The following is a 27,919-nucleotide window of genomic DNA, read 5'->3' as shown; positions in this document are numbered from 1 at the left end:
CTCCTGCCCATCCTGTCCATCAGATCATTTATGTGTATAGAGAATAATGGCACTCCCACCACATTTCCTTGGGGCACTTGTGGCACCTCACCGCTCCCATTGTCGTGCCCTTACTTACATTGACTGTCGTTGCACCACGATACCCAGAATTTCTCGTACAACGATACCCGGTCGCTGACCGCGCGACGCGAGGCAGCTGTGAGAGGGCGTCATCTGCCGGCAGGTGGTGCGCGAGCTGGAGAGCCGGCGGGCCGAGAAGCCGGCGGCGCCCGCGTCGCTCAGCCTGCCGGTGTCGCCGCCGCCCACGGGCGCCGCCCCCTCGCGCACGCCGTCGGCGTCGCCCAAGCCGTCGCGCCGCCCCCAGCGCGGCGCCCTGCGCGACGCCGACTCGCGCACGCCGTCGCCCGGCTCCGTGTCGCGCAAGAGCTCGTTCGCATCGCTCTTCCGCAGGGGCGGCGGGGGCGGCAGCAGCGGGGGCGGCGAGACCACGCCCTCCACCGTCGTCAGCCCGGAGTCGCCCACAGGCTCCACCGGTGTCCGCCGTAACAAGTCCGGCAGGTGAGCGAGGCAGTTACTGCGGGTACTGTGAGGGGTCGCACAGCTCTACTACACGCAATGTAGCCTAATGTTGCCGGCCCGTTTCTTTGTCCCACGTCGGGCGCCAGTGGTGTAATGGAGTGAATCGTGTGGTAGCCCTCCGATCTTGTTCACTATTTTTAAAGGTTGCTTGGCGGCCAGACCACCGAAGGTAAACCAACAACGGACAAATTTGTAGGATTGGAAAAAGGGTGACTGAGTGAAAAGTGCTGGTTAGGAATATACAACGGCCTTGCCGCAGTGGATACACCGGTTCCCGTGAGATCACCAAAGTTAAGCGCTGTCGGGTGTGGTCGGCTTTTGGATGGGTGACCATCTAGGCCGTCATGCGCTGTTGCCATTTTTCGGGGTGCACTCAGCCTCGTGATGCCAGTACAACACACAGCGTTTGGCCTTGATAGAAGACATGTATAGAGTGTTTCAAAAAGGACTTCAAAACTTTAAAAAAATTGTAAATTAATTGAAAGAAGATAAAGAGCTGGATTTAGTGTCGTTTTGTAGGGGAATCGCATCAAGTTTTTTTTACCTTAAACTAAAGCTCTTGGATGTGGCTTCTGTTGGTTAACCTGCACACATCCCATCGGAAGTCAATTTCTTTCCAAACGCACTACAGGATTGCAGGTGTAATTTGTTCAGTGACAGCGTAAATTCTTGCTCTAAGTTCAGGTAGAGAAGTCGGCGCAGGAGGTGCAAACACGATATCCTTGATGAATCCCCATAAAAAAATCGAGTTGTGTCAGGTCTGGGGAGCGTGGGAGCTATGCAGTTGGCGTGTCACGGCCAATCCATCGACCTGGAAAGCGGTCACTGACAAAATCCCGGACGTCCGCCAGGTGATGGGGTGGTGCACCGTCTTGTATGAAGTAAACATTTCGTTCAAGGTCATTCTCATCGATCTGTGGTATCAAAAATTGTTGTTACGCATCCAGGTACACTATCCCAATGATGCTTCTGTCACGGGAAAGAAAAGGGCCGTACATTTTTTACGTGCGCATATTTGTGCGTTTTTAATGTATAGTTATTTTTCTACCGCACGGCAGTGCCCCACGAGAGGCAATTATTGTGCAATAATGTAAAATATTCTGTAATAATGCCCGACGCCGACATCAGTTCACGCAGTTTTCATGCACGGATATTCTATAATCGAAGCTCCTCCGTTGCAGATTTGTTGGCTACCTGAAGACGCGCAGGTATGTCGGAATAACGATATCCGGCGTGTTCGAGATTTTACACGCAAATATTCCTGTGATAAAACGATGCATGTCACATTCCACCACCTTCTAGCATCTCTGAATCCTCTCATCTCGACATTCTATAGAATGGCAATTCAAGATATTGAAAGATATACTTTTCGAACCATCTCCCAGTGAAAACCCGACAGCAACCCCTCTGATAGCGATAACGATACGAGCGGGTTTATACGATTTCGACTGAAAATTTAAAATATGGAATAAAACATTTCAATACAGCAATTTCAACTTCTAATCGTTCTCAGTGACATTAAAATACTTTAAACCTGATGTTTCACTCGAATCCGCTAAATATGCCACTTTTGAACCGCAAAATTGGATCCGCCATTTTGAATTTTGTAATTCCTACCTCAGATTTGTAATCAGCAGCTCAAAAAACAGAGTTTTATACAATTTAATTTTAGATCCATTTGTCTAGTACGTCCAGATTTTGAAGCGATTTGGTCCAGTGTGCGTCTCCTCGTCTCCTCCCGAATGCGAGTCCAGTGCGCGCCGTCTCGCCCCGCAGGAAGAAGTCACGGGTTTCCATGTCAGGAGAATACGGGAGTATGGTGAGGAAAAATGCGAGAGCCCAAAGAAGCATCTTGGGCGAGTGGGTCTGATGCGCAGAAAGAGCTGCGGCGTTGCCTTCAACCAAAAACTCTCCCTCAGACAGCTTTCCTGTGACGCTCCGCACGGACAGCCTCCCGTAACCTCGCCAGGAAATTTCGGCAACAAGCTCCTGTCGCGGGTTGTTCCTTACAAACGGAATCTGTTAGCGCCACACTATGGTAGCCCCAAAAGACGCTCAGTGTAACCCTGCCCGAGAGTGAGTGGGTTTCATCTTTTCCGGTTATAGTGAATTCACAATTTTTGCATGCTTAAAAATCGTAGTGATAAACCCTAAAGAAGACATCCTGATTGGCCTGACACAGCTCCACTGCGGTCCCATTTCGGCAGCCATTCAGCACACGTGTCAGCAGTCGTGGAAGTCAGCGGACGGCGAACCTTGTCGTGTAACGGGCTGAAAAATGACCCATGATTGATTTCCCTCTTTTCCACTATAGAATCGACTTAAACAATACGGCCTTCAAGCGCTGGGATCTCCGCTTCTCTTGCAACTGCGGATTCTTCATGGAGATGTGGTCTGGCGCTTGGTTCTTCGACATTGAAACATTGACGACCGTTGAAGCTTGTCCTCCACCTGACCTCCGTGTCCTATGATGGTGTATTCTTGTCGTATGCTTCTACTAACTCTGCATGGATTGTTGCACCGTTATTCCTCATCAAATGCAAGAAACTAATCATCCTGCAGTGGTGGACGTTATCTACCGGCTGCGGAATTTGGCTTTGGTTCCTGTAGCAGTGTGCTACGGCACTGTCGTGGAGAAAAGTAATTACATAACCTCACTTTTTTTTTCTAGATTACATTGAAAACTTCACGAATACTCCCATGTAGACTACACTGATTAAAAGTATCTGGACACCTACTAGTGGAAGGTAATATGGAGAATGTCCACGCTTTTCCTTTATGATGGCTTGAAATCTGATGGGGATACTTTCAATGAGGTGCCTGAATGAAATTCTTCTTCAAGAGCCCAAGCCACAGAAGACAGTAACACTGGACAGTCGACTTTCTGCCTCCTCCAAAAGGTGTCCCATTGGGTTCAGACCCAGACCTTCAGCATGCCAGTCATTTCATGAACGTTGCTGTCCAGAAACCATTGGCTCACAGGTGTTGCTTTGCAGCATGGTGCTTCGTCAGGATGATACAAATAATCATTGTCTACAAACTGTACATAATACATACTGTGTTCCACGTTTTCACAGGAGCACTAAAGGGACCATACCCCGACGACGAATAACGTCCCCATACCACAATATCATCATCTCCGTATTTCACTGTTGGCACTACACGTAATGGGGTAATATTCGCCAGGCATTCGCCAAACCAAAACCCGCCTGTCAGATTGCCACAGGGTATAGAGTGATTCATCGGCCCAGATCACTGCTTTCCAATCATCCGCCGCCCAGTGTCGTCGTTCTTAACAGCACATCAAGTGTCACTTCGTGGCGACCACTGACATGTGTGGCTCCTGAGGAGATGCTCCACCATTGTACAGTCAGTCACTGCGCTGGTTGTACTGATGGCAGCACTTCGTAACTGACGAGTGATTGCTTTTGCTGATTTCATGCGATGTTTTTATCATCGCCCTCTGTATAGCTCGACGGTCCATGGCCATTAGTTCATGAGGTCTGCCTGGTGCTAGTTTGGCTGTGGTTGTTCCTCGGTTTTTCCATTTCGCAGTTACATCAGCATCGGTCGAGTGGGGCAGCTTTAGAAGGATCCAAATGTCGATAATGGATGAAGTACTGCAATGAGTATCCCACGTTCGAAGTCCTGATGGACTCAAATGCTGTTACCACTCTACTGACAGTGCTCCCTGGCTATCTGTACACTGGTGTCCACCTCTACTGATATTTAGTGGTCTAGGGGTCGCCGGCACGGTAGCTCAGCGTGTTCGGTCAGAGGGTTAGCTGCCCTCTGTAATAAAAAAACTGAGTTAATCGAGCAACAACGAACATAAACGGATGTCTCGCGACGTCCGCACCGAGGAAATACAACGAACGAAAACGATCAAAATGAGATTTTAAAAAAAAGGGGGGGGGTGGCGTCATTGATTCATAATCAAAACGTCTTCGGTCCCGGGTTCGATCCCCGCCACTGCCTAAATTTTGATAAATAATCAGCATTGGCGGCCGACGACTTCCGGCATAAGAAGTCAGCCTCATTCTGCCAACGGCCTTGTCAAAGAGGGCGGAGGAGCGGATAGAGGTTCAGGGCACTCTCTTGTCCTAGGGGTGGGAAATTGCCCCTAAAGGCGGAAGAATCAGCAATGATCAACGACATGAGGATGCAGAAGGCAATGGAAATCACTGCATTAAAGACACGTAACGTGTATCCACAGGACATGTGGCCTGTAGTTGAAGAAGTGTCATGATGATCTCTCCATTGGCAAAAGATTCCGGAATAGTCCCCCATTCGGATCTCCGGGAGGGGACTGCCAAGGGGGAGGTTACCATGAGAAAAATATTGAATAATGTTCTACTAGTCGGGGCGTGGAATGTCAGAAGCTTGAACGTGGTAGGGAAACTAGAAAATCTGAAAAGGGAAATGCAAAGGCTCAATCTAGATGTAGTAGGGGTCAGTGAAGTGAAGTGGAAGGAAGACGAGGATTTCTGGTCAGATGAGTATCGGGTACTATCAACAGCAGCAGAAAATGGTATAACAGGTGCAGGATTCGTTATGAATAGGAAGGTAGGGCAGAGGATGTGTTACTGTGAACAGTTCAGTGACCGGGTTGTTCTAATCAGAATCGACAGCAGACCAACACCGACAACGATAGTTCAGGTATACATGCCGACGTCGCAAGCTGAAGATAACGGGTAGAGAAAGTGTATGAGGATATTGAAAGGGTAATGCAGTATGTAAAGGGGGACGAAACTCTAACAGTCATGGGCGACTGGAATGCACGTGTAGGGGAAGGAGTAGAAGAAAAGGTTGCAGAAGAATTTGGGCTTGGGACAAGGAATGAAAGAGGAGAAAGACTAATTGAGTTCTGTAACAAGTTTCAGCTAGTAATAGCGAATACCCTGTTCAAGAATCACAAAAGGAGGAGGTATACTTGGAAAAGGCCGCGAGATACGGGAAGATTTCACTTAGATTACATCATGGACAGACAGAGATTCCGAAATCAGATACTGGATTGTAAGGCGTACCCAGGAGCAGATATAGGCTCAGATCACAATATAGTAGTGATGAAGAGAAGGCTGAAGTTCAAGATATTAGTCAGGAAGAATCAATACGCTAAGAAGTGGGATACGGAAGTTCTAAGGAATGACGAGATACGTTTGGAGTTCTCTAACGCTATAGATACAGCAATAAGGAATAGTGCAGTAGGCAGCACAGTTGAAGAGGAATGGACATCTCTAAAAAGGGCCATCACAGAAGTTGGGAAGGAAAACATAGGTACAAAGAAGGTAGCTGAGAAGAAACCATGGGTAACAGAAGAAATACTTCAGTTGATTGATGAAAGGAGGAAGTACAAATATGTTCCGGGAAAATCAGGAATACAGAAATACAAGTCGCTGAGGAATGAAATAAATAGGAAGTGCAGGGAAGCTAAGACGAAATGCCTGCAGGAAAAATGTGAAGACATCGAAAAAGATATGATTGTCGGTAGGACAGACTCAGCTTACAGGAAAGTCAAAACAACATTTGGTGACATTAAAAGCAACGGTGGTAACATTAAGAGTGCATCGGGAATTCCACTGTTAAATGCAGAGGAGAGAGCAGATAGGTGGAAAGAATACATTGAAAGCCTCTATGAGGGTGAAGATTTGTCTGATGTGATAGAAGAAGAAACAGGAGTCGATTTAGAAGAGATAGGGGATCCAGTATTAGAATCGGGATTTGACTTACGGTCAAATAAGGCAGAAGGGATAGATAACATTCCATCAGAATGTGTGTAGAATATATGAGTCTGGCGACATACCATCTGACTTTCGGAAAAGCATCGTCCACACAATTCCGAAGACGGCAAGAGCTGACAAGTGCGAGAATTATCGCACAATCAGCTTAACAGCTCATGCATCGAAGCTGCTTACAAGAATAATATACAGAAGGATGGAAAAGAAAATTGAGAATGCTCTAGGTGACGATCAGTTTGGCTTTAGGAAAGGTAAAGGCACGAGAGAGACAATTCTGACGTTACGGCTAATAATAGAAGCAAGTCTGAAGAAAAATCAAGACACGTTCATAGGATTTGTCGATCTGGAAAAAGCGTTCGACAATATAAAATGGTGCAAGCTGTTCGAGGTTCTGAAAAAAGTAGGGGTAAGCTATAGGGTGAGACGGGTCATATACAATATGTACAACAACCAAGAGGGAATAATAATAGTGGACAATCAAGAACGAAGTGCTCGTATTAAGACGGGAGTAAGACAAGGCTGTAGCTTTTCGCCCCTACTCTTCAATCTGTACATCGAGGAAGCAATGATGGAAATAAAAGAAAGGTTGAGGAGTGGAATTAAAATACAAGGTGAAAGGATATCAATGATACGATTCGCTGATGACATTGCTATCCTGAGTGAAAGTGAAGAAGAATTAAATGATCTGCTGAACGGAATGAATAGTCTAATGAGTACACAGTATGGTTTGAGAGTAAATCGGAGAAAGACGAAGGTAATGAGTAGTAGAAATGAGAACAGCGAGAAACTTAACATCAGGATTGATGGTCACGAAGTCAATGAAGTTAAGGAATTCTGCTACCTAGGCAGTAAAATAACCAATGACGGACGGAGCAAGGAGGACATCAAAAGCGACTCTCTATGGCAAAAAAGGCATTTCTGGCCAAGAGAAGTCTACTACTATCAAATACCGGCCTTAATTTGAGGAAGAAATTCCTGAGGATGTACGTCTGGAGTACAGGGAAAACCTGAGCAGAAGAGAATCGAAGTATTTGAGATGTGGTGCTATAGACGAATGTTGAAAATTAGGTGGACTGATAAGGTAAGGAATGAGGAGGTTCTACGCAGAATCGGAGAGGAAAGGAATATGTGTTAAACACTGATAAGGAGAAGGAACAGGATGATAAGACATCTGCTAAGACATGAGGGAATGACTTTCGTGGTACTAGAGGGAGCTGTAGAGGGCAAAAACTGTAGAGGAAGACAGAGATTGGAAACGTCAAGCAAATAATTGAGGACGTAGGTTGCAAGTGCTACTCTGAGATGAAGAGGTTAGCACATTGGAGGAATTCGTGGCGGGACGCATCAAACCAGTCAGTAGACTGATGACCCAAAAAAAATACGCATATAATCGGGGTTCTGGATAGTTTCCATCAGATAGTATTTCTTCGACTACCCGCCAGGGTAACCGAGAGCGCTAACGCGCTGCTTGCTGGACTCGGGTAGGCGCGCCGGCCCCGGGTCGAATCCGCCCGGCGGATTAACGATGACGGCCGGTGTGGCGGCCAGCCTGGATGTTGTTTTTAGGCGGTTTTCCACATCCTACTAGGTGAATACCGGGCTAGTCCCCACGTCCCGCCTCAGTTACATGACTCGCAGACATTTGAAACACATTCCGACTATTTCACGATTTACAATTGACGCAAACTGCTGGGGTACACTGATTCCGTCCTGGGGGTATGGGGTGGCGGCAGGAAGGACATGTGGCGACCCCTTTCAATTAACCGTGTCAAATCCGTACTTAACCCTGCCGACCCTGCGCACAATGCGGGATGCAGGCGGTAGCGACAGAAAGTATTTCTTGGACTGTACCAAGTGCTGTAGTAGTCGACCTGCTGCACTTCCCCCTCTCTATTCTTTCGGGATAAATGTCATCCGTAGTGTGTAAGCTGCTAGAAGGCTACGCACGTGTACAAGTACGGTGAACAGCCCCCTGGGGGTGCTTACTCAGCAGCGCCCTGCTTGCTAGACTCGGTAAGACAGTGACGTGCCAGAGTACTGGTTGACGCTGTGCCGTGCTGTGGTGTGCCCAGCAGCTTCTCCACCATCCTGGGCGACGGCTTCCGCGAGAGGTCGCGGTCTCGCAGCAAGAGCCGCGAGCGCCAGCAGCCGGCGCAGCAGCAGGAGGCCAAGCCGCGCTCCAAGGGCGTCTTCTCGGCGCTATTCAAGAAGAAGGACCGCAAGAAGGCCGGACACGCAGAGCAGCCGTCTCCGGGAGACCTGCCGTCGCCGGAGTCCAGGGTATGCAGCGCCAGCCGTAGCGTAAACAAGCGACACCACCTCAAAGGAACATCCAAAACCGTCTGTAGCATCCACCTCCGACGTAGGATAGAGAGAACTTCACATCCAATAGCACCGTACAGTGTTTGCACAGAATTCAGTCTAGGGAAACCTCCAATAGCGTTTGGGTCCAATACACAATAAACAGATCATCTGTAGCCTAGAGTAACGCCACCGGCCAAACATCTGACAGCACGTTAACACTGACTCCACGGTGCAACGTGGTGGTTACGTGCAAACCGGTGACAAGTGAAATAAGTACAGAGGACTTGCAAGATACAACTAATTTATTACTGATCAACAGTTTTACCCAAAGGGCACAGTATTTACCCAAAAACTTTGTACAAGTGTCTCTTATTCACAAATCAGAAAAATACATTACACAATACCTTTCTAATTGAATTAGGTGCAAACTAGAAGTTCTCGTAAGCGCTTCAATAATAAAAGGTAAAATCAGTTTCATTTAATAAAGGTCACTTGAATAATAAAGATGAAATAAGTTTCTTTTAAATAGGTCACCTGGGCAAGCGCAATAGGACAATTCACATAATTTCCAATTTCCGCTACCCATCAAGTATTTCTCTAAGTTCAACTCCCGCTGCACGTAAGGTATAATTCAAAACACTAGTCTCCTTGCTTTATGGTTTTGAAGGTAAATATATAATCAGTATAGCAAACGGAACAGACGCCTTGGCGTCCCAATGCAGAGGAAACCTAACTTAATGCAAGATCCCCACTCACTGCAACCCAAAGAATTCAGTAACCGACGTATCGATTGCCATTTTCCCCGCGGCCAAAAGAACCTCCGTTCCCTCTGGTTCTGGTCGCCCAAGGCGTCGTACTCCGGACATCGATTCAGACATGGACTAAGTGCCCGCTGCAATGCTGCAACAGGAAAGCACAAAGACAGAGCCACAGCCAACAGAAACAACGACAATACAAGGCATAATATTATTACACCAGTACGTCGCAGTTCCAATACAACATTGACACTCATAAGAAAAGGTAGAAGCTAGTGATAACACCGGTAGGCCCGATGGCAAAACTAGAAAGCTTGAATGTCTACTTCTTCAATACACAGCTGCGTGGTACGTAGTTCTATTCCACTAGCCAAAATGAATAACACATTGCTCAGCGTCCTGTATAGAAGACCATGGCCCAGTCACGCCTCGAGAACTTGCAATAACAGGCCCGCTTCCGCACTCCGAGTCACATACACCGGTCAAATCCAGCTAACTCCACGCAGACACGAGCTTCACCCTCTGAGCAGCGACACGTACCGGCCGTTCCGAAGCCAAAACCCAGTCTCCCGCCAGCCCACCAGCACCACCACCAGCCAGCGAGGCCAAGATAAGCAACGCCAGAGGGAAACAATCGACCCGGGTGAATCGAACGGAGAAAGCAACTGGCGCCGGCGCCTCCCCACGTATCACATGGCAGGGAAACTGCAAACATCACATGCATCCAGTACAGAGTATTAGAATCATCTGCAGCGTCTACATCTGCTATGGGATAGAGACTGGCCAACATCACAACATCCAGTAGTGCACTGCAGGGTTACATCACCTTCACGGAAGGAAAACTTCCAACAGCACTTGCGTCTAATACAGAGCACAGAGACACCTGTAACTTCTGCCTCCACTGTGAGACAGAAAACCAGCAACGTCTTAACATCCAGTAGCACACTACGGGGTTACAGTAATTTCATGGTAGAGAAACCTCCAACAGTAACTGTGTCCAGTAATGAGTACGGAAACCCTTTGTAGTATCTACCTCTGGTACCTGACAGAGAACCGCTAACACCTAAACATCCAGCAGCGCTGTGTAGGATTACACTTACTTTGAGGTATTTACATCGCTGACAAAACATACAGTACAGGGCACAATAAAAATCTGTGGCACCCACACCCTCTAAATAACCACACAACATCCAACACCACAGCGCAGGTCACCTGATTGCAGATTATGACAGTCATCTGCGGCACACAACTCTACCAGGGAACCTCTACTAGCAGAACGACATCCAGTAGCACAGTACAGGGCAACACACAATTCGTGATAGGGATACCTTACCTCCAACTGCACATGTGTCCGACTGTGTACAGGATAGGGCAACCACCAGGAGCACCAACCAGTACAGTAACAGGTCAGTACCTACCAGACAAGATCCAAAGACAATACAGTGTTCAGCAGCCAAACACGATTCTGCAATGTGTGTGCCCCTGGACATTTCACAGCAAGCAACCACCAATAATAAGTATGATAAATAATTGTTAGAGCAAGCATTTCGCATGCAACCATATTCTGTGTGAATTACTGTGAAGAACACTGTCCTGTTGAAAAATGGCACCATGTTACTGTCGCATGGTTAGGCTGTCCATAATGCATCATCGTGCCCTCAGATTCCATCACTCACTCATACTCGAAAGATCCTCACATCATGGTAGCAGGAGTAATACCGCTATCCATCTCCAAAACATTGGAAGAATGGGACCTCTCGCTAAGTCGCCGCTATACTCGTTAACGATGATCGTCCACGGTGGCGCAGAACCACAATTCATTGCTGAACATAATCCAGCGGTTATTCATCAACAGTCGATGCCTTCCGGTCACAGACTACAGATGCAGCCGATTATGTTATGGTGTTAATGACAGCCTGTGCAGGGGACGGTACTTCCCCAATTTTGCTGCTATTATTTTACGACCAGTGGTGTCGGATTACTCAGATTTTGCAGGCAGAATCGTTCACAGATGACAGGCGCAGATGTAAACGGATATCGATGTGGCTTGTGCACTGTACAGCAATCCTTCCTTGTCTGACGTGGTCATCCGGAACCTTGATGAATATGCCTGCCCTCACAGCTTTGTGCAGTCCAACATCGGGCCACTGTCAGATCTTAATGCCCCAAAAGTTTGGATACTACACGCTTCGGAAAGCTGACCGATTGGAGACTCGCGATGGGATCCCTTTGAAACTCTGTCAGGTGCTGATAACGCTGTCTCATGCGAGTATGTGGCATCTCCGTATCCTTCACAATGATCACTCAACATGTGACATTGTTCACGTCCTTTATTTACGCTAACAGGCCTGTTAACAACAATAAACACGAGCATTATTATCGCACTCTCGTGGCCTTTCTACGTGTCACAGAGAATTGTAACTCTCGTCAAAGTTACAGTGACATCAGACACGTGTTTTAGATCCTTCACATTTTTTGTCACGCAGAGTAGTTTCTGCCCGGAAAGATGAGGTTCTCTAATTAGTTCTCGAAAGAGGCACGCCGACTTCCTTTGTGTGTCTTATAAAATGACTTTTATCTTAATAATATGAATATTTATATATGTGTTTGGAGAGAGAGAGAGAGAGAGAGATTGATTTTGATTGAGACTTTAAGTCGTAACTGGTACCTGAATTTTGGTTGCTGCCTCCTTCAATGGTTAGCTTCTGCACCAGTTAGTGATGTATTATAATTTGGAGTAAGTTATAAGACTTAAAGTACGACTCTGGTGGTTACTTGGCCGTATTATGGATAGCTTTGAGCCCAAGTTTTCGTAGCTTACCATACCTAAGGGACCACTGTTGTAAGTAAATACGATCAAACAGCAATCTGCTTTTCGTGAGAAAAGGAGATTGCTTGGCACACAAACTTCCTTCAAACTACACGTCCTGCTCCATCAAAATTGATTAGTGGAGTTCAGCACCATACTATTGTACAAGATCATAATCTAATTACTTGTAATAAGAAATTATGAGAGGTTGTTACGTATTGAATGAAAACTATAGAGAATGCATTTCCTTTCGTGTATTTTAGTGAACTTTGTACACTTACAATTCTGTCGATTGATAGCCGGCCACGACAACGGAGTTCACCACCTTTTCAAAAAAAAAAAAAAAAAAAAAAAAAAAAAAAAAAAAAAAAAAAAAAAAAAAAAAAAAACACTTGTGTTCTTCACTTCCAGAAAATTTGTATACATAAATGTTTGGCAACTCTTACACATACTTTACTCAGTTTTATCACTACAATAGCAGTTTTCATTACATGTAACGATACACTCTGAGCGACGGCCTAACATCACGTCCTCTTTCCACAAGATTTAGATTAACTGTCCTCTTTTTTTTAACAAATCAATTTATTTATTTATTTGGTTTTTTTTTAGAGTCCACACTCAAAAATTCACAACTACTATCGTTGTGGGGATTGCGCGCTAAAGAGTTTCTTGCTGTCCAACTGCGCCTCGCTTGGTATTTGCATGCATTACTGAGCTTCTCAGAATAAAATTAGCACACATTAGTTAAGAAAGTGGCAGTGAGGCTCACAATATAACTTTACAGTCTGCCAGGTAATATTTTTCAACATTTGAGCTGCACTCACTCACTAGACACACAAGCCTATGACCATTCGGATGAAAACTACCCTATTAGTCCTCAAACAGCACTTAAGTATATAAATGTCTTGTATCCAGCATCTTTCGTAGACTAATTGTGCTTTCCCAGTATGCTATTAGAGAATCGTTATTTGCCATTTGCAGTACTTACAACTCCGCGTTTCGGGTCATTCACTTATCGTCTACACACATTGCTATTCCCAACATTTTATATATGAGTCACTCTAGTTGTCACCCATTAATACTGCTGTTAAAGTATGTCATACTCTAACGTTTCATGAGGCGCACATCATTTCATTTAACTACATTAAGAGCTGCTTGTTTGTGTTTCTATCTGTCTGATACTGTGTTGAGATCTAACGGGATATCATTGTAAGTTTTACTGGATAGAATTTTCTCGTACATAAGTTCATGATCTACGAAAATGCATTAGTTTGCATCTAACACTAACAGCTAGGCCATTAATACGAAAGATAAACAACAACAGTCCTATCGCACTCCTGTGGAGTATACATACTATGTACACCATCCGACCAAAATGTACCAAGACTGATCTTATTCCTGGCGTATAAGCCACATCAGCGTAGTAACTACAGTGGCAGCTTGACATAAAGACTGTAAACAACGGCGTCCATTTGGCACACCAGTTGTGAGCAGGCAGCGTTCAGTAGTGGGTTTACGGCTGTAATGTGGCAACTTCGTTGTGTGACAAACCGCAAATCAGAATAACTCTAAATCAAGTGTTCAAGACATTCTCCAGAATATTTCGAGGAACAAAAAAAATGAGTACAAAGTTAGTCTCTAACACCCTGACTCCGCAACAAAAAGAAAATGCGGACGCCTCCTGCGACTTGATTGAAATGCAAAATACGGAAAAATCTTTCCTGGAAAAAGTCATCACGGTTGGCGAGGCTGAGAGTTATGAGTACGAACCTACCACGAAAGGACAAATTTCAGAATGAGTCCCCGATGGTTCGGCAAGACCGAAGAAGCAAGATTATATGGAACACTTGTAACATTAAAAGTATCTTATTAACTTTTCTCTGTTTCGAATCCAGTCTTGAAACTTTTAGGTCTGATGAAATATCTCTCTGCTATGGGGTAGGATAATGTCCAGTGATACGAGAGTCAGTGGCAGTTGACACGTGGGAACTACCTGCGCCCCAAGTTACATCTAATACAGGAGGCGGTAACCACAGCTGTCTCATGCGTAGAACAGTAACTGAAACATAAGCTTGTGGAACACCACCCCTATGTCCACGCCATTGTGTGCTCCTGGCCTCGTATTGAGCAACTTTTTCCTCCAGCTGTTTGAATTTGTCAAGTGTGGAATTTGTTAAGTGTGGTCTGTGATAGCACAGTTCCTCCCTTTGTTTCCTACTACGCATTCTCCAGTTCTGATCAGAAGCGTGATGGAAGTGTTTACACCCAGCATGCTCTGAAGCAGTCGTCGGCCGAGAAGTACTTATGGACTGCTGAGAATGACTGCAGTGGTCACCTGACACTGGTTTTGCCATTAAACAATTTACCTGAGTGTTTGACTCAAATTTTGTTCTTAAAAGTAATGTGGTCGTTCATACTCTTTGCCAATAACGAGGACACATGATCGAATCAAATGTGTATTGATGCTCGACATATTGTTATACAGACATAGTCCCAAACTGACTCCACGGAATAATTCTGACATTTTATCTAGTCTAGCAATGCATTTGCATAGTTTATCACTTTAATATGTTTGCATGACTTCTAGCAATACATTTTTAATCTCTCCATCAGGACGATGGCATCTCTGAGGCCCGCAACTGCTAGCAGTTAATTATATGAAACATTACGGATTGTACCTCGCTGATGGTGATTACTCATACTACAGACATTACAGATTGCGCAATACACATCCCATCATCAGATGTATCAGTCACATCGAACCTGATTGTGGAACATACCATCCGAATTCTGCGACTGAGAAAGAACAAAAGTTTGTAGCGCTAACAATAACCAGATCGCTATATCCCAGTGATGATATCAGTATGTATGTAGTGCTCCACATAATAAGATAATAGTAATTCATTTTACTTTTTGAATTATCTTTACTCGACTATTGCCAAGTTAATGCGAATTTTTATTGCAATAAACTCAGCCGTTAAAATGAAATTCTCACTATTGTATTGGTTAAAAACAGACTTGGTTGCAATTTTAGTTTTTTTTTATTTTTCAACTACGCGTTTTGGCTTATTTAGGCATCATCAGGTTGATCTTAATTTGGTATTTCTTAAAACGATCCTTTTGGCAGTGTTGCCAAAGGGCATCGTTGAATACATCAAGTCAACATCACCTTCGATAAACTCAGTAAAAACTTTTCAAGATGGACTTCAAAAAGTTTTTACTGAGTTTAACGAAAGCGATGTTGGTCTGATGTATTCGACGATACCCGTTGGCAACACTGTCAAAAGGATCGTTTTGAGAAATACCAAATTAAGATCAACCTCAAGATGCCTAAATAAGCCGAACCACGTAGTTGAAAAATAAAAAAACTAAAATTGCTACCAAGACTGTTTTTAACCAATACTGTCAAGCACTGGTTTGCTGTATGCCACATATGGATTGGAAGGACTTGTATTGAAATTCTCACACTTGCCCTGTGTGTGCTGTGGTGGCAGGTGCCGCAGCAGGCGGCGGAGCCGCTGGCGACAGTCGAGTTCAAATTCGACTCGGAGGCGGAGGCGCCGGCGCCACCTGCCGCCGCCGCGGCCGCCAGCCAGCCTCCAGCCGCCGCCGTGGTGCACAGGCCGGAGCGGCGCGGCAGCGGCAGCGGCGGCGGCGGGGGCGGCGCGGGGGCGGAGGAGGCGCAGGCGCACCGGCGGGCCGCCTCCAACAAGCGGCGCGCCATGCACGAGGCGCAGCTGCTGCCGGCCGAGTGCCAGGGGCTCGCGGACGTCATCGCGGGCTCCGGGCTCGACAGGTGAGTGCCCTGTCCCACTTCCTGAAAGGCTCACTAACCTAACAGCTTAATAAACATCGACGATATGCCACAGAGGTGTCCATGACCACAGTTCCTCTCCCCCCTCCTCTCATTTCCTTTCTCCACTTCCCCCACTCCTCCCTTCACGGCCCACGCCCTTTCCCACCTCCGCATTTACCCACATCTACCTTCCCACACTTTCTCTTTCCAGCCATATCCCTTCTTCCCCACACTTCCCCATCTCCTCGCTTCCTTCCTTACCCACCTCCTCCCCCAAGCAGCCTCTTGTCGTTATCTGCTCGATTTCCAACCCTCCTCCCCACCTTGTCGTTTCCCCAACTCTTCCCTTCCCAAACCCCTACCTCCTTTCCCAGCTTGTCCCTTCCCTAACTCTTCTCTTCCCAAACTCCTCCCTTCCCCAAATTCTTCCTGCCCCAACTCCTCCCTTCCCCTGCTCCTACCTTCTCCACCCCCTCCCTCGCTCTCTTCCTCACTTCCTAGTTTCCTGCACTCCCATATTCATTCCAATGCAACCCTTGGAATTAGTTCTTTACTAATTACCGCTTTCTTTCCACCTCTCTCATTATTAATTTCTTATCTTCCGAGAAATTCTCTTGTCACCACTGCCGCACGGGTTTAGCCGAGCGGTCTCAGGCGCTGCAGTCGTGGACCGTGCGGCTGATCCCGGCGGAGGTTCGAGTCCTCCCTCGGGCATGGGTGTGTGTGTTTGTCCTTAGGATAATTTAGGTTAAGTAGTGTGCAAGCTTAGAGACTGAGGACCTTAGCAGTTAAGTCCCATAAGATTTCACACACATTTGAACATTTTTGCTTGTCACCAGATTGTGGCAATATCAGATGTCTCATCGCATTGGAGATGTTCCTGACGAGTCTTGTTGTATGAATATACTGGGACTGGTGCGAAGGTTACAGAGAAGGAACAGGATATTTTTAACATGATATTGCACTCATTCTTTAACATAAATGCAGTTTCAGGTAGCCTTCACATTATGGCAACCACTAACACAATAGCCTGATTATCTGTGTAAATAGTCCTGCTACACTCAGCAAAATATTCTAATTGAAAAATTATTAAAGGCGTAGATGAGTCTTCTTACTCCAGCTTGAAGCATATTAAAACGGAATGAGAGGTCGACAGCAGACATAATAACTACCTCCACGTTCGCGTAGGACACAAAATAGTTCGAATTTCAAATGCGCTAGGAGGAAAGATACACAGGGAGACAACCAGAGATTCGTTGCGGGGGGCAGTATAGATCATATCGATTACCGGCTTAACGACAACATGTAGGTGCGCAGCGGCTCGTAGTGTCGGCCTCAAACTCTGGCGTCCATTGATGCCGTATTCTCCTGATGCGGCGTAATTAATAGTGACGCCTGACTCTGTAAATCTAACGTCAATGTACCTAATGGCGGGTCAAAACAAGCTGTAGTCTAGCATGACTGGGCAACAAACGAGGTGGAGCACGGTGTCCCTGATGGCTTTATAACATGTGTAGTGTGCCTCCATGGCTCTAACCACAGTCCACGATCCCATAGACGGGTACAGGTGTCATTTCAGGTCAGAACTTTTCAGCTCTATAGCTGTCCTCTTCACATGGCATCAGTGTGAGGACACACAGAGAACCATGTTCCTCTGTGGCAGTGTGGACCACAGACAAATTTTGTATCGAAACATCTTCGCCTATTGACCAACTCCATATTGGGATTTTTAGTAAAAGTGATTTACGGTAATCGCACAGTTATTGTGACATCACTGTTAGACAGTCCTATCCATCGACAACGCATTGGTAGCTTCATACATACATGTAATCAACTCACAATTGCGTTCATTCTATTCGTAACATTATCATCTGTCAGATGATCAGAAAGTAATTGTTCTGATTTACACGATGCTCTCTGTATGGGCCTGATGTAAATGGTTGACATGGCCTCAGCAACATGAGTGTGAATCGGTTTGGAGAGGCCTATCATCTTCATGAAAACTACAGGAGATACATAGATCACAACAGCACAGCTAAATAGAGCAATATTTCAGCTATAGACTGTCATTTTTCTACATAGTCATCAACATTCGGTACGCACTTTTGAACCAGAAAGTGCGTGGCCCACTTGTAACAATCAGAACCAGCTTTGGCAACAGCATCTGAGTCTCGAAAATGCTCACCACGTAGTCCATCTCTCACAGGCCCAAAGAGATGGAAGTCTGAGGGCGCTAAATTGGGACTTTACGGTGGATGTGGTAAGACAGTGCAGCCGAATTTTGCTGTGAGTTGCGTGCTCGCAAAAATGGTATGGGGCCTGGCGTCATCGTGTTGTAGGTGGAAGTTGGTCTTCTTCTCTGGCCTTACCCTAGGAATTAAAGCTTTCAGCATAGTCAGCGTCGTCTTGTAGCGTGCGAGTTGACCACAGTCTGGCTATCCCAGAAGACTGTGCACATCAATTTGGCTATAGACGGCTGTGTCTTGAATTTCTCCTTTGACGGAGAATACGCTTGTTGCCATTCCGTGGATTGTCTTTTGGATTCCGGCTCGTAGTGTTGACACCATGTCTCATCTCCGGTGACGACGCTATTCAGAAAATTGTCGCCTTCCGCTTCCTATTGGTCCAGCAGATCCCCTCAAATTTCCATTCTGTAAGTTTTTTGTTCTGCTTTAAGCATCAGTGGGACCCATCTCGGACAGGCTTTCAGATAACCAAGATTTTCCAACATTGTTTCCAAGGCATTACAGCTGACATTCAGCTTTACACACAGTTCTCTGGTGGTTGTCCGCCGATCAGCACGGACCAGTTGATCAGGACGCTCTCCATTGCGAGGGATGACAGGTGTGCAGGGTCGACCGGCCCGTGGCTTGTCACGCTCACCCTTTTCACCACCTTGAAGACGCCGTACCCATCGCCTCACATTGCTCACCGCTACTGTATCGTCGCCATACACCTTCAGCAAGCGTCCATCTATTTCAATCGGCGCAGTTTCTTCAGCAGTAACGAATTCAATCACACAACGCCGTTTTACACGCGCGTCCATATCAGACTCCGTTCTGGGACACGCCTCTGCTGGCGCCGACTGCCGCAGAGCGACGGAACCACCTGCAAATGAAAGAGGAAGGTTCAGGCATTGGCACTACATCAGCGACACGTGGCGCAGACGTCTAAAGTCACCACAAAAATGAGGAGGCATTACTTTCGGAACCACCCTGGTATTTCCAACTGCAAAAATATGACCAAATGTTCTTCTGTTAGTCCTAAGTCCATGGTGTTTGTAACCTTCTCTCGTTGCGTGTTAATGGTTCGGTAAATGTAATAAATATAAATATAATAAATATTAATATAATATATCGGTAAATATAATAATATACATATGTGTAGCATGTATTATGAAGTTTACTAAGCAAAAGTCCTGCACAATATTGTATTTTGCTTGAGTTCGATTCCACTTAACTTCACTGAATCTCCATGATTATCCTGCATTTTGGTAATTTACAATGGTATAACAGAACCCACAAGTTGACCTGCTGGTTTTCAATTATCTTATAAATTAATGTCTTCTTATTTCTTCTGACACATAAATCTATTTGCGTTTCATTACAGAGCCTTAGTATGTTACAAAACTAAGCTTCGCAACTAACTCAGATTAGCACCAGATTTGAAGTGTGCTAAGAAAGATAAGTTTGGCTAAGGTGGCTTAACATTGCGATTATAAAATACATAGATATACGTTGACTGACGTAAAACGTCGATTTATATTTTAAATTTTTGTATAATTATTACCATAATTTGAATTACAGAAATTAATTTAGTAAAATGGTATACTGTTTAAAACATTACAATTTCACAACGTTATAAAATATTTTTAGGTTATGTACATTGTTTAGATGTGACATAACAACTGCAAAAGCGTTGGCTACACCACTCTTACTTCAAAAAGGTATTTACAATGGTATAACAGAACCCCAATGCACGAAAATGACAAAATGAATTGAACGATAGTGCACCGTGACAACAAATGATCAGAGCGCTACCCAATGAGATAAACTCACGTATCCTGTAAACCTCTTTCGCAGAAACTTTACGCAGTGTGATAAAGGAGATGACCCCTCTACAACTGCTACACTTTTTCTGTAAATTTTTATCATCACATATAGCACCACATTAACTCTTCAAACACCAGACTGAAGTGAGAAACATAAATTATAGCTATATTACCAGCTGGTAACGTAACAAAAAACAATTTTCCTGATATCAATCGAAGTAAGACTTCTACAGGTAAACTGTTGCTTCAAAAAGCCAATGACGTTCATAGCCCACTACATTGTTAGAGAGAAAAATGTCCTAAGAAAATTAGAGTAGTTAATTACGTAAATGTTGTCCATTAAATCTAGTGCCCGTGTACATATAAAAATAAACTGCTGCAATAAACTAAATCTGTGTTTACTATAATCCAATATTCCAAGTAAAATATTTGATCAGGTGAATATCTGCAACTGAGGAACGTATTTATAGAATAAAAACTCGCTTTCCTTAATTTATTCTACCACCTCTTTCGGAGTCTCAAGCTCCATGAGTAGTCACTTCCGTGTCGTGCTGATCCGGAGACATTCTGGTTGTTGATCATGCGCTCCCATGCCTTTGTTTCATGTGGGTGTGATCACCCATCACTGACTGGCCCGCCCCCCGCACATTTCTGTACCCAAAATTATTTTGTGGGACCTGAAGCTGAAGCTTTAAGCTTCGAAACCGTTCGTGGAATTAATTAACAAAATTACTGGCAATTGAAAGCCTTGTAAAAATACGAACAGAGACAGAGCAGGATTTAATTTAAAGTTTTGTCCAGGTGCAATTTTCTTAACCCGTATTTACCTTAAAACAGTTTTGACAACATTCGTGTTAACGCCTATCTATACCAGCATACGCAATCATTATCTTACTTACTAAAAACCAAAGAACGGTTTCCAAGCTAAAAAAGTTACATATTCGATCGAAGATCTCTGTAGCATACATCGGTTGTGTAGGACATGCTGGAGGCTAGCGGATTTGTGGTGGAATTGTCTATAGTGAATATTGATTAATTTTGTGAACTAAAGGTAATGAAAATCGAAGGTGCTATGTGGATGTTAATAGCAATACCGCACACTGTCACATTAAGTAAATAAATTCGTTTTTCGACACATCTTGTCGTATAACTATTACTCAAGACGGTACATTTAAGTGTTTCCCTATCTTGTTGTCGCATAGCCAGCACCCTGCACCACGCTACTTCTCCCAGCCCCATCTGAAGACGAGCCTGAAAAGCTTCGAAAACTAATTTAATCAAATAGATAGAATTTCATAATGTGAATGGTTATGGTTATCTGTATTTATATTTGACTTGTTCCTATACACGTTTTTAAATACAGGTACTGTAATTCTATATGACCAGTAACTGCGTACACCACTTTCTTCAACACTCCCAGTTGAGGAGTAACTGGTTATATCGCTTTCCGCCATGTGTGAGGTTAGGAGCTGTCGCGTGTGGGTGGAGTAAACTCTGCCTTCTTACTTCAGTCGCAGCTTCTGTTTGGTTGAGCACCTTCTCTTCCCTTGCACAAGGCTCCACAGCCTGCTGACAAGCGTGGTGGCGCAGCGCTTAGCACACTGGACTCGCATTCAAGAGAACAACGGTTCAAATCCCTGTCCACCCATCCAGATTTATGTTTTCTGCATTTTCCCCAAATCGCTCCAGGCAAATGCCCTTGAACACGACATGGTCGATTTCCTTCACCATCCTTTCTTAATCGGAGACAGCACTTCCTCTCTAAGGCCCCAATGCTGACAGAAGATTAAACTCTAATTTTTCTTCCTTCCATTTACAGCTTGCCGGAACAAAAGTTAATAATGACCCTGTAGCAGATTACTCGCTAATTCTGAATATAATGTAAACAAATAAACTATTGAATAAGAGGGTTCCCACTAGACTTTATTACCTAGAAATGCATGAAAAAATGTTCCGATGATGTTCATGTCAAAGCTGAAAAATTACCCTGCACATGTACTAATGCATGATGATGATTATGATGGTTGTACCACGAGGCATAGTACAACATTAGTTACAAGTGTATGAAATGAATTTTTATTACTTCAAGAGTACACAACACCAAAGAAAGATTTCTTCTGTGGTTACTGTAATGCATGTACCCTACATACTACTACTGTAATGAAATATCTGTATCGAGAATGTCATTCTATAAATAGCTCACGCGCAAACTAATAACAATATATTCTACACACACATGCACACTTGTGACCCAGCCTGGTTTTTCTCGTGTACCTACTGTTGGATGACTTGTTGTTGGAAATTTGTGGTCTTATGGGGCCAAACTGCTGAGGTCATGGTCCCTAAGCCTACGCACTACTTAACGTAACTTAAACTATCTTACGTTAAGAACAACACACACGCCCATGCCCGAGGGAGGACTCGAAACTCCGACGGGGGGAGCCGCGCGGGCCGTGACGAGGTGCCCGCACGGCTCCCTGCGCGGCCGACTTGTTTTAAAATGTAGTCAGATACACAAACCTTTTTCGTGAATCAGTCCGTCTCTTAGAGAAAACTATACCGAAGTCGGTACAGCAGTTCCTGCGATAAGCCATGACACACAGACAGGAAAACGGTGTGGGGTACCTTAATTCAGAATATATATATGTTGTGGTCTTCAGTCCTGAGACTGGTTTGGTGCAGCTCTCCGTGCTACTCTACCCTCTGCAAGCTTCTTCATCTCCCAGTACTTACTGCAACCTACATCCCTCTGAATCTGCAACTCTTGGTCTCCCTCTCGATTTTTACCCTCCACGCTGCCCTCCAATGCTAAATTTGTGATCCCTTGATGCCTCAGAACATGTCCTACCAACCGATCCCTTCATCTAGTCAAGTTGTGCCACAAAATCGTCTTTTCCCCAATCCTATTCAAACCTCGTCATTAGTTACGTGATCTACCCACCTAATCTTCAACATTCTTCTGTAGCACCACATTTCGAAAGCTTCTATTCTCTTCTTGTCCAAACTATTTATCGTCCATGTTTCACTTCCATACATGGCTACACTCCATACAAATACTTTCAGAAATGACTTCCTGACACTTAAATCTATACTCGATGTTAACAATTTTTTCTTCTTCAGAAACGCTTTCCTTGCCATTGCCAGTCTACATTTTATATCCTCTGTAGATCGACCATCATCAGTTATTTTGCTCCCGAAATAGCAAAACTCCTTTACTAATTTCAGTGTCTCATTTCCTAATCTAATTCCCTCAGTATCGCCTGACTTAATTCGACTACATTCCATTATCCTCGTTTCGCTGTTGTTGGTGATCATACATATATATATAAATATGGTGGTCACAAGCAGGGCGTTATACTGTAGGTTGGACTGAGAAATAATTATTAAGAAAAAGTTGGGTATGTTGCATCATTTCCGAGTTAATTAGCATCGAATTTAGGTAATCGGACCATTGGACGGTCTAATCCACAAGTGCCAACAGATTAGTGTGAGTTGTTCTCACAGCTTAAATGATTCCACACAAGATCGCTCAACCTTCTGCTCATGTTCAGTTTTTGTTTTGCCTGGCTGGCATACTCATGCTGGACTGTATAGTCTGTAAACAAAGGCTTTCTGTTCACCGTTTATATTTTTTACACCACTTCAATGTGTAGAAGGCAAAAGATGTACAAAAGCTGCACAAAACACAACCAAATTTCTAACAATAAAAAGTGTAGGAAATGCGGAAAAGTGGTTATGGCGGTATTTACTCTGGCTTTTCTTCCAGTGATTCTAAAATCAACAACCAGACCGGGCGAGGTGGTGCAGTGGTTAGCACATTGGACTCACATTTGGGATGACGACGGTTCAAACGTCCAGCCACCGTGATTTAGGTTTTCCATGATTTCTCTAAATCTGTTCAGACAAGTGCTCAGATGGGCACAAAGAACTTTTTTCCCATCCTTCCCTAGTCTGAAGGGATCCCAAATAAACCGACCAACCAAATCAGCCACTAAACTGAAACGCCAACCAAAACACGCCGTATATTCAAATGGTTCAAATGGCTCTGAGCACTATGGGACTTAACATCTGAGGTCATCAGTCCCCTAGAACTTAGAACTACTTAATCCTGACTAACTTAAGGAAATAACACACATGCATGCCCGAGGCAGGATTCGAACCTGCGTCAGGAGCGGTCGCGCGGTTCGAGATTGTAGCGACTAGAACCGCTCGGTCACTCCGGCCGGCCCGTCATATATTCCCAGGGACACTAGTATAAAATTCTCCACCATTAATCGGTGGCATTTTTGCCACTTCTGAAGTTTTCTGATATTAAAATTGCTAATTTTTGCATCCTCTAGCATCAATGTGTGCGGCCGCACGTGCACGTCACGGAATTATTGCAACAGGGCCGCCGCTGCCACTGCCACCCCCACGACCACCGCCGATGCCGCCGAGCAGCCGCCCCCGCCACCCCCGCACAAGAAGTCCCAGCAGCAGCAGCAGCAGCAAGCGGAGGAGAGGGAGAGGGAGGCAGGGGCGGAGCGGCCGCCGGCGGAGCCGCCGCGCCAGCAGCGGACGCCGTTCCGGTCGGAGCGCGAGCAGGAGGAGCGGCTGAGCGAGCTGCGCAAGCTAAAGCCGCGCCGCCCGCCGGAGGAGGGGCAGCAGCAGCAGCAGCAGCAGCCGCCGCAGGCCAGGCCCCCGCTGGACGCGCCGCCCGCAGACCTGCCGGAGCCCGCCGGCGCCGCCGAGAGGCGCGACCGGCAGCCCGACACCGCGCAGGCGAGTCTCTCCTTCCCACCTCTGTACACGGTAGGCCGGCGAACGCCGACCGACGACGGCCAATGAACCAGGCAGACGGTCGGTCGCCAACGCTTAGGCGTTCGGCCTCTCATCCTCACCACACCGAGGGCTCGCGGACGAGGGTTTCGCCCACGTGGATTTGCAGCTGGCTGCGATAACTTTTCGAGGTCGCTCCCGTATTGTTATTGATACACTACTGGCCATTAAAATTGCTACACTAAGAAGAAATCCAGATGATAAACGGGTATTCATTGGACAAACATGTTATACTAGAACTGACATGTGATAACATATTCACGCGATTTGGGTGCATAGATACTGAGAAATCAGTACCCAGAACAATCACCTGTGGCCGTAATAACGGTCTCGATACGCCTGGGCATTGAGTCGAACAGAGCTCGCATGGCGTGTACAGCTGCCCGTGCAGCTTCAACACGATACTACACTTCATCGAGAGTAGTGACTGGCGTATTGTGACGAGCCAGTTGCTCGGCCACCACTGACCAGACTTTTTCAGTTGGTGAGAGATCTGGAGAATGTGCTGGCCAGGGCAAAAGTCGAACGTTTTCTGTATCCAGAAAGGCCCGCACAGCACCTGCAACATGCCGTCGTGCACTATCCTAATAAAATGAATCGATTCAATTGAGGGTAGAGCCACGGGTCGTAACACACCTGAAATGTAACGTCCACTGCTCAAAGTGTCGTCAATGCGAACAAGAGTTGACCGAGACGTGTAACCTGTGGCACCCCATACCATCACGCCGGGTAATACGCCCGTATGGCGATGACGAATGCACGCTTCCAATGTGCGTTCACCGCGATGTTGCCAAAGACGGATGCGACCATCATGATGCAGTAAACCGAACCTGAATTCATCCGAAAAACTGACGTTTTGCTATTCGTGCACCCAGCTTCGTCGTTGAGTACACCATCGCAAACGCTCCTGTCTGTGATGCAGCGTCAAGGGTAACCGCAGCCATGGTCTCCGAGATGATAGTCAATGCTGCTGCAAACGTCGAACTGTTCGTGCAGATGCTTGTTGTCTTGCAAACTTCCCCATCTATTGACTTAGGGATCGAGACGTGGCTGCACAATCCGTTACAGCCATGCGGATAAGATGCCTGTCATCTCGACTGCTAGTGATACGAGGCCGTTGGGATGCAGCACGGCGTTCCGTATCCTCCTGAACCCACTGATTCCATATTCTGCTAACAGTCATTGGATCTCGACCAATGCGAGCAGCAGTGTCGCCATACGATACACCGCAATAGCAATAGGCAACAATGCGACCTTTTATCAAAGCCGGAAACGTGTTGGTACGCATTTCTCCTCCTTACACGAGGCATCACAACGATGTTTCACCAGGCAACGCCGTCAACTGCTGTTTGTGTATGAGAAATCGGTTGGAAACTTTCCTCTTGTCAGCACGTTGTAGGTGTCACCACCAGCGCCATCCTTGTGTGAATGCCCTGAAAAGCTGATCATTTGCATATCACAGCATCCTGTTCTTGTCGGTTAAATTTCGCGTCTGTACCACGTCATCTTCATGGTGTAGCAATTTCAATGGCCAGTAGTGTATAAAGAAGCGTTTTAATTAGTATATCATCGGCCGGTTGTTTCAGGGGAGAAGAGCATTTACTTGACGCTGAATGACAACATTTATTTTACTGCAATAAGCTGATCGTCAGAAAAAGAAGAAGGAAAAGAAGCGATACAAGCGGTCAGCCTCTCTTTTAAAAAGTGCAGAACTGAGGTTGGGCATAATTAATGTCACGCCTCAAAGCTGAATTAGATTACCGGCTATTACGAAGGAAAGCTATAAATTTCGAATCGTTGTTCAATTCTGAAGGTCCTAAATTTTCGAAAGGTGACACCTCTTTTAGGCACCACTCGGCCCCACTCCCAGTTTTATTTGTTTCTCTTTGTCATTCACGAGCGAAAAGACCTCAATACAGACTAGATTTCATTTCTTTCACGCCATTAACATTACTTTCTGTAGGCTTACTAATTTCTCTCAATATGTCAAATCTTTTCAATTTTTTTCATAAACGTAGTTCGTAGCATCCCGAAACATTATCGTTCGTGATGAAACTCTGTCAGCTATAACTATGCCACTGCATACTCCATTGCTTTTAAATATAATAAATAAACACACGCAGCAACTCGCTGCAGAAACTACGAAAATTCCACCTGACTTCCACTCTTGCAGAGGAGACACAAGCCCAACCCACCATCAACGCTTTCACATTACCACAAGCAGACCGAACCGCAACGGATGCCAACCGCTTCGTTGGCTCCGATCTGCGGCCATACACACTAAGCAAATCTCGGCCAATGAAGCAGTCGTGTTTCTTTCGTTGGCCTTCACTGGCCTAGTTTGTATGCATCTTTACAAGTTGACCTTTGGTCCAACAGTCTGTTCGGCAGAAATTCTGTAACTAACTTCCTGATGACCTACAGACTTCAAACTTTCAACATAGCTCAGAACTGGTTGTCAACCCAATACGAACTCGTTCCTTCTCTGGTGTGTGTGGAAGCGTACTTTATGAAAATTGCATTTCTCCCTATTCCTGTTACAGTCGCGAATAGTACGCAAGAACAATAATTGCTGGTAAGTCTTCCAGTGAGATCGATTCTCTCTTATTTTTACCTTTATCGTCTATTACGGAGATTGAAGAATGCTATATATTGTCTGACTCAGCTGAAGGTAAACGAAAACAAAAATCAAGTTTATCATATCTCTGTGATAATCTTGTCAAAATGTTTGAACTCGACTAAAATATTTCACGCACATAAGACTAAAAACTAGAAAATAATTACAAGTATATAGACCGAAGCAGTGAGTGAAAATTTGTACCAAGTACGCGAATCGAACCCGCGTCTCCAGAGAACTACACTATGTCATCCAAAGTATCCTGACACCCTCAAAAACATATGTTTTTCATATTAGGTGCATTGCGCTTCCACCTACCCCCAGTTACTCCGTGTCAGCGACCTCAGTAGTCATTATAATGAGAGAGCGGAATGGGGCGCTCCGCCGAACTCATTGACTTCGAACGTGGTCAGGTGATTGGGTGTCACTTGTGTCATACGTCTCTGTGCGCG

General features: G+C 45.3%; 1 protein-coding gene across 1 annotated transcript in view; it reads left to right on the top strand.

The window, feature by feature from the left end:
- Positions 1-27,919, top strand: part of LOC126291536 (protein PRRC2A-like) — a 695,341-nt gene that overhangs the window by 543,755 nt on the left and 123,667 nt on the right. The window contains exons 10-14 of the mRNA XM_049985037.1: positions 224-558; positions 8,390-8,597; positions 15,680-15,981; positions 23,799-23,841; positions 24,473-24,823. Coding sequence (XP_049840994.1) covers positions 224-558; positions 8,390-8,597; positions 15,680-15,981; positions 23,799-23,841; positions 24,473-24,823 — 1,239 coding nt within the window. The remainder of the gene's footprint in view (positions 1-223; positions 559-8,389; positions 8,598-15,679; positions 15,982-23,798; positions 23,842-24,472; positions 24,824-27,919) is intronic.

This window comes from Schistocerca gregaria, chromosome 9 (assembly GCF_023897955.1).
Source record: "Schistocerca gregaria isolate iqSchGreg1 chromosome 9, iqSchGreg1.2, whole genome shotgun sequence".
Lineage (NCBI taxonomy): Eukaryota > Metazoa > Arthropoda > Insecta > Orthoptera > Acrididae > Schistocerca > Schistocerca gregaria.
The sequence above is the reverse complement of the archived record's forward strand: the minus strand, read 5'-3'. Positions and strand labels throughout refer to the sequence as shown.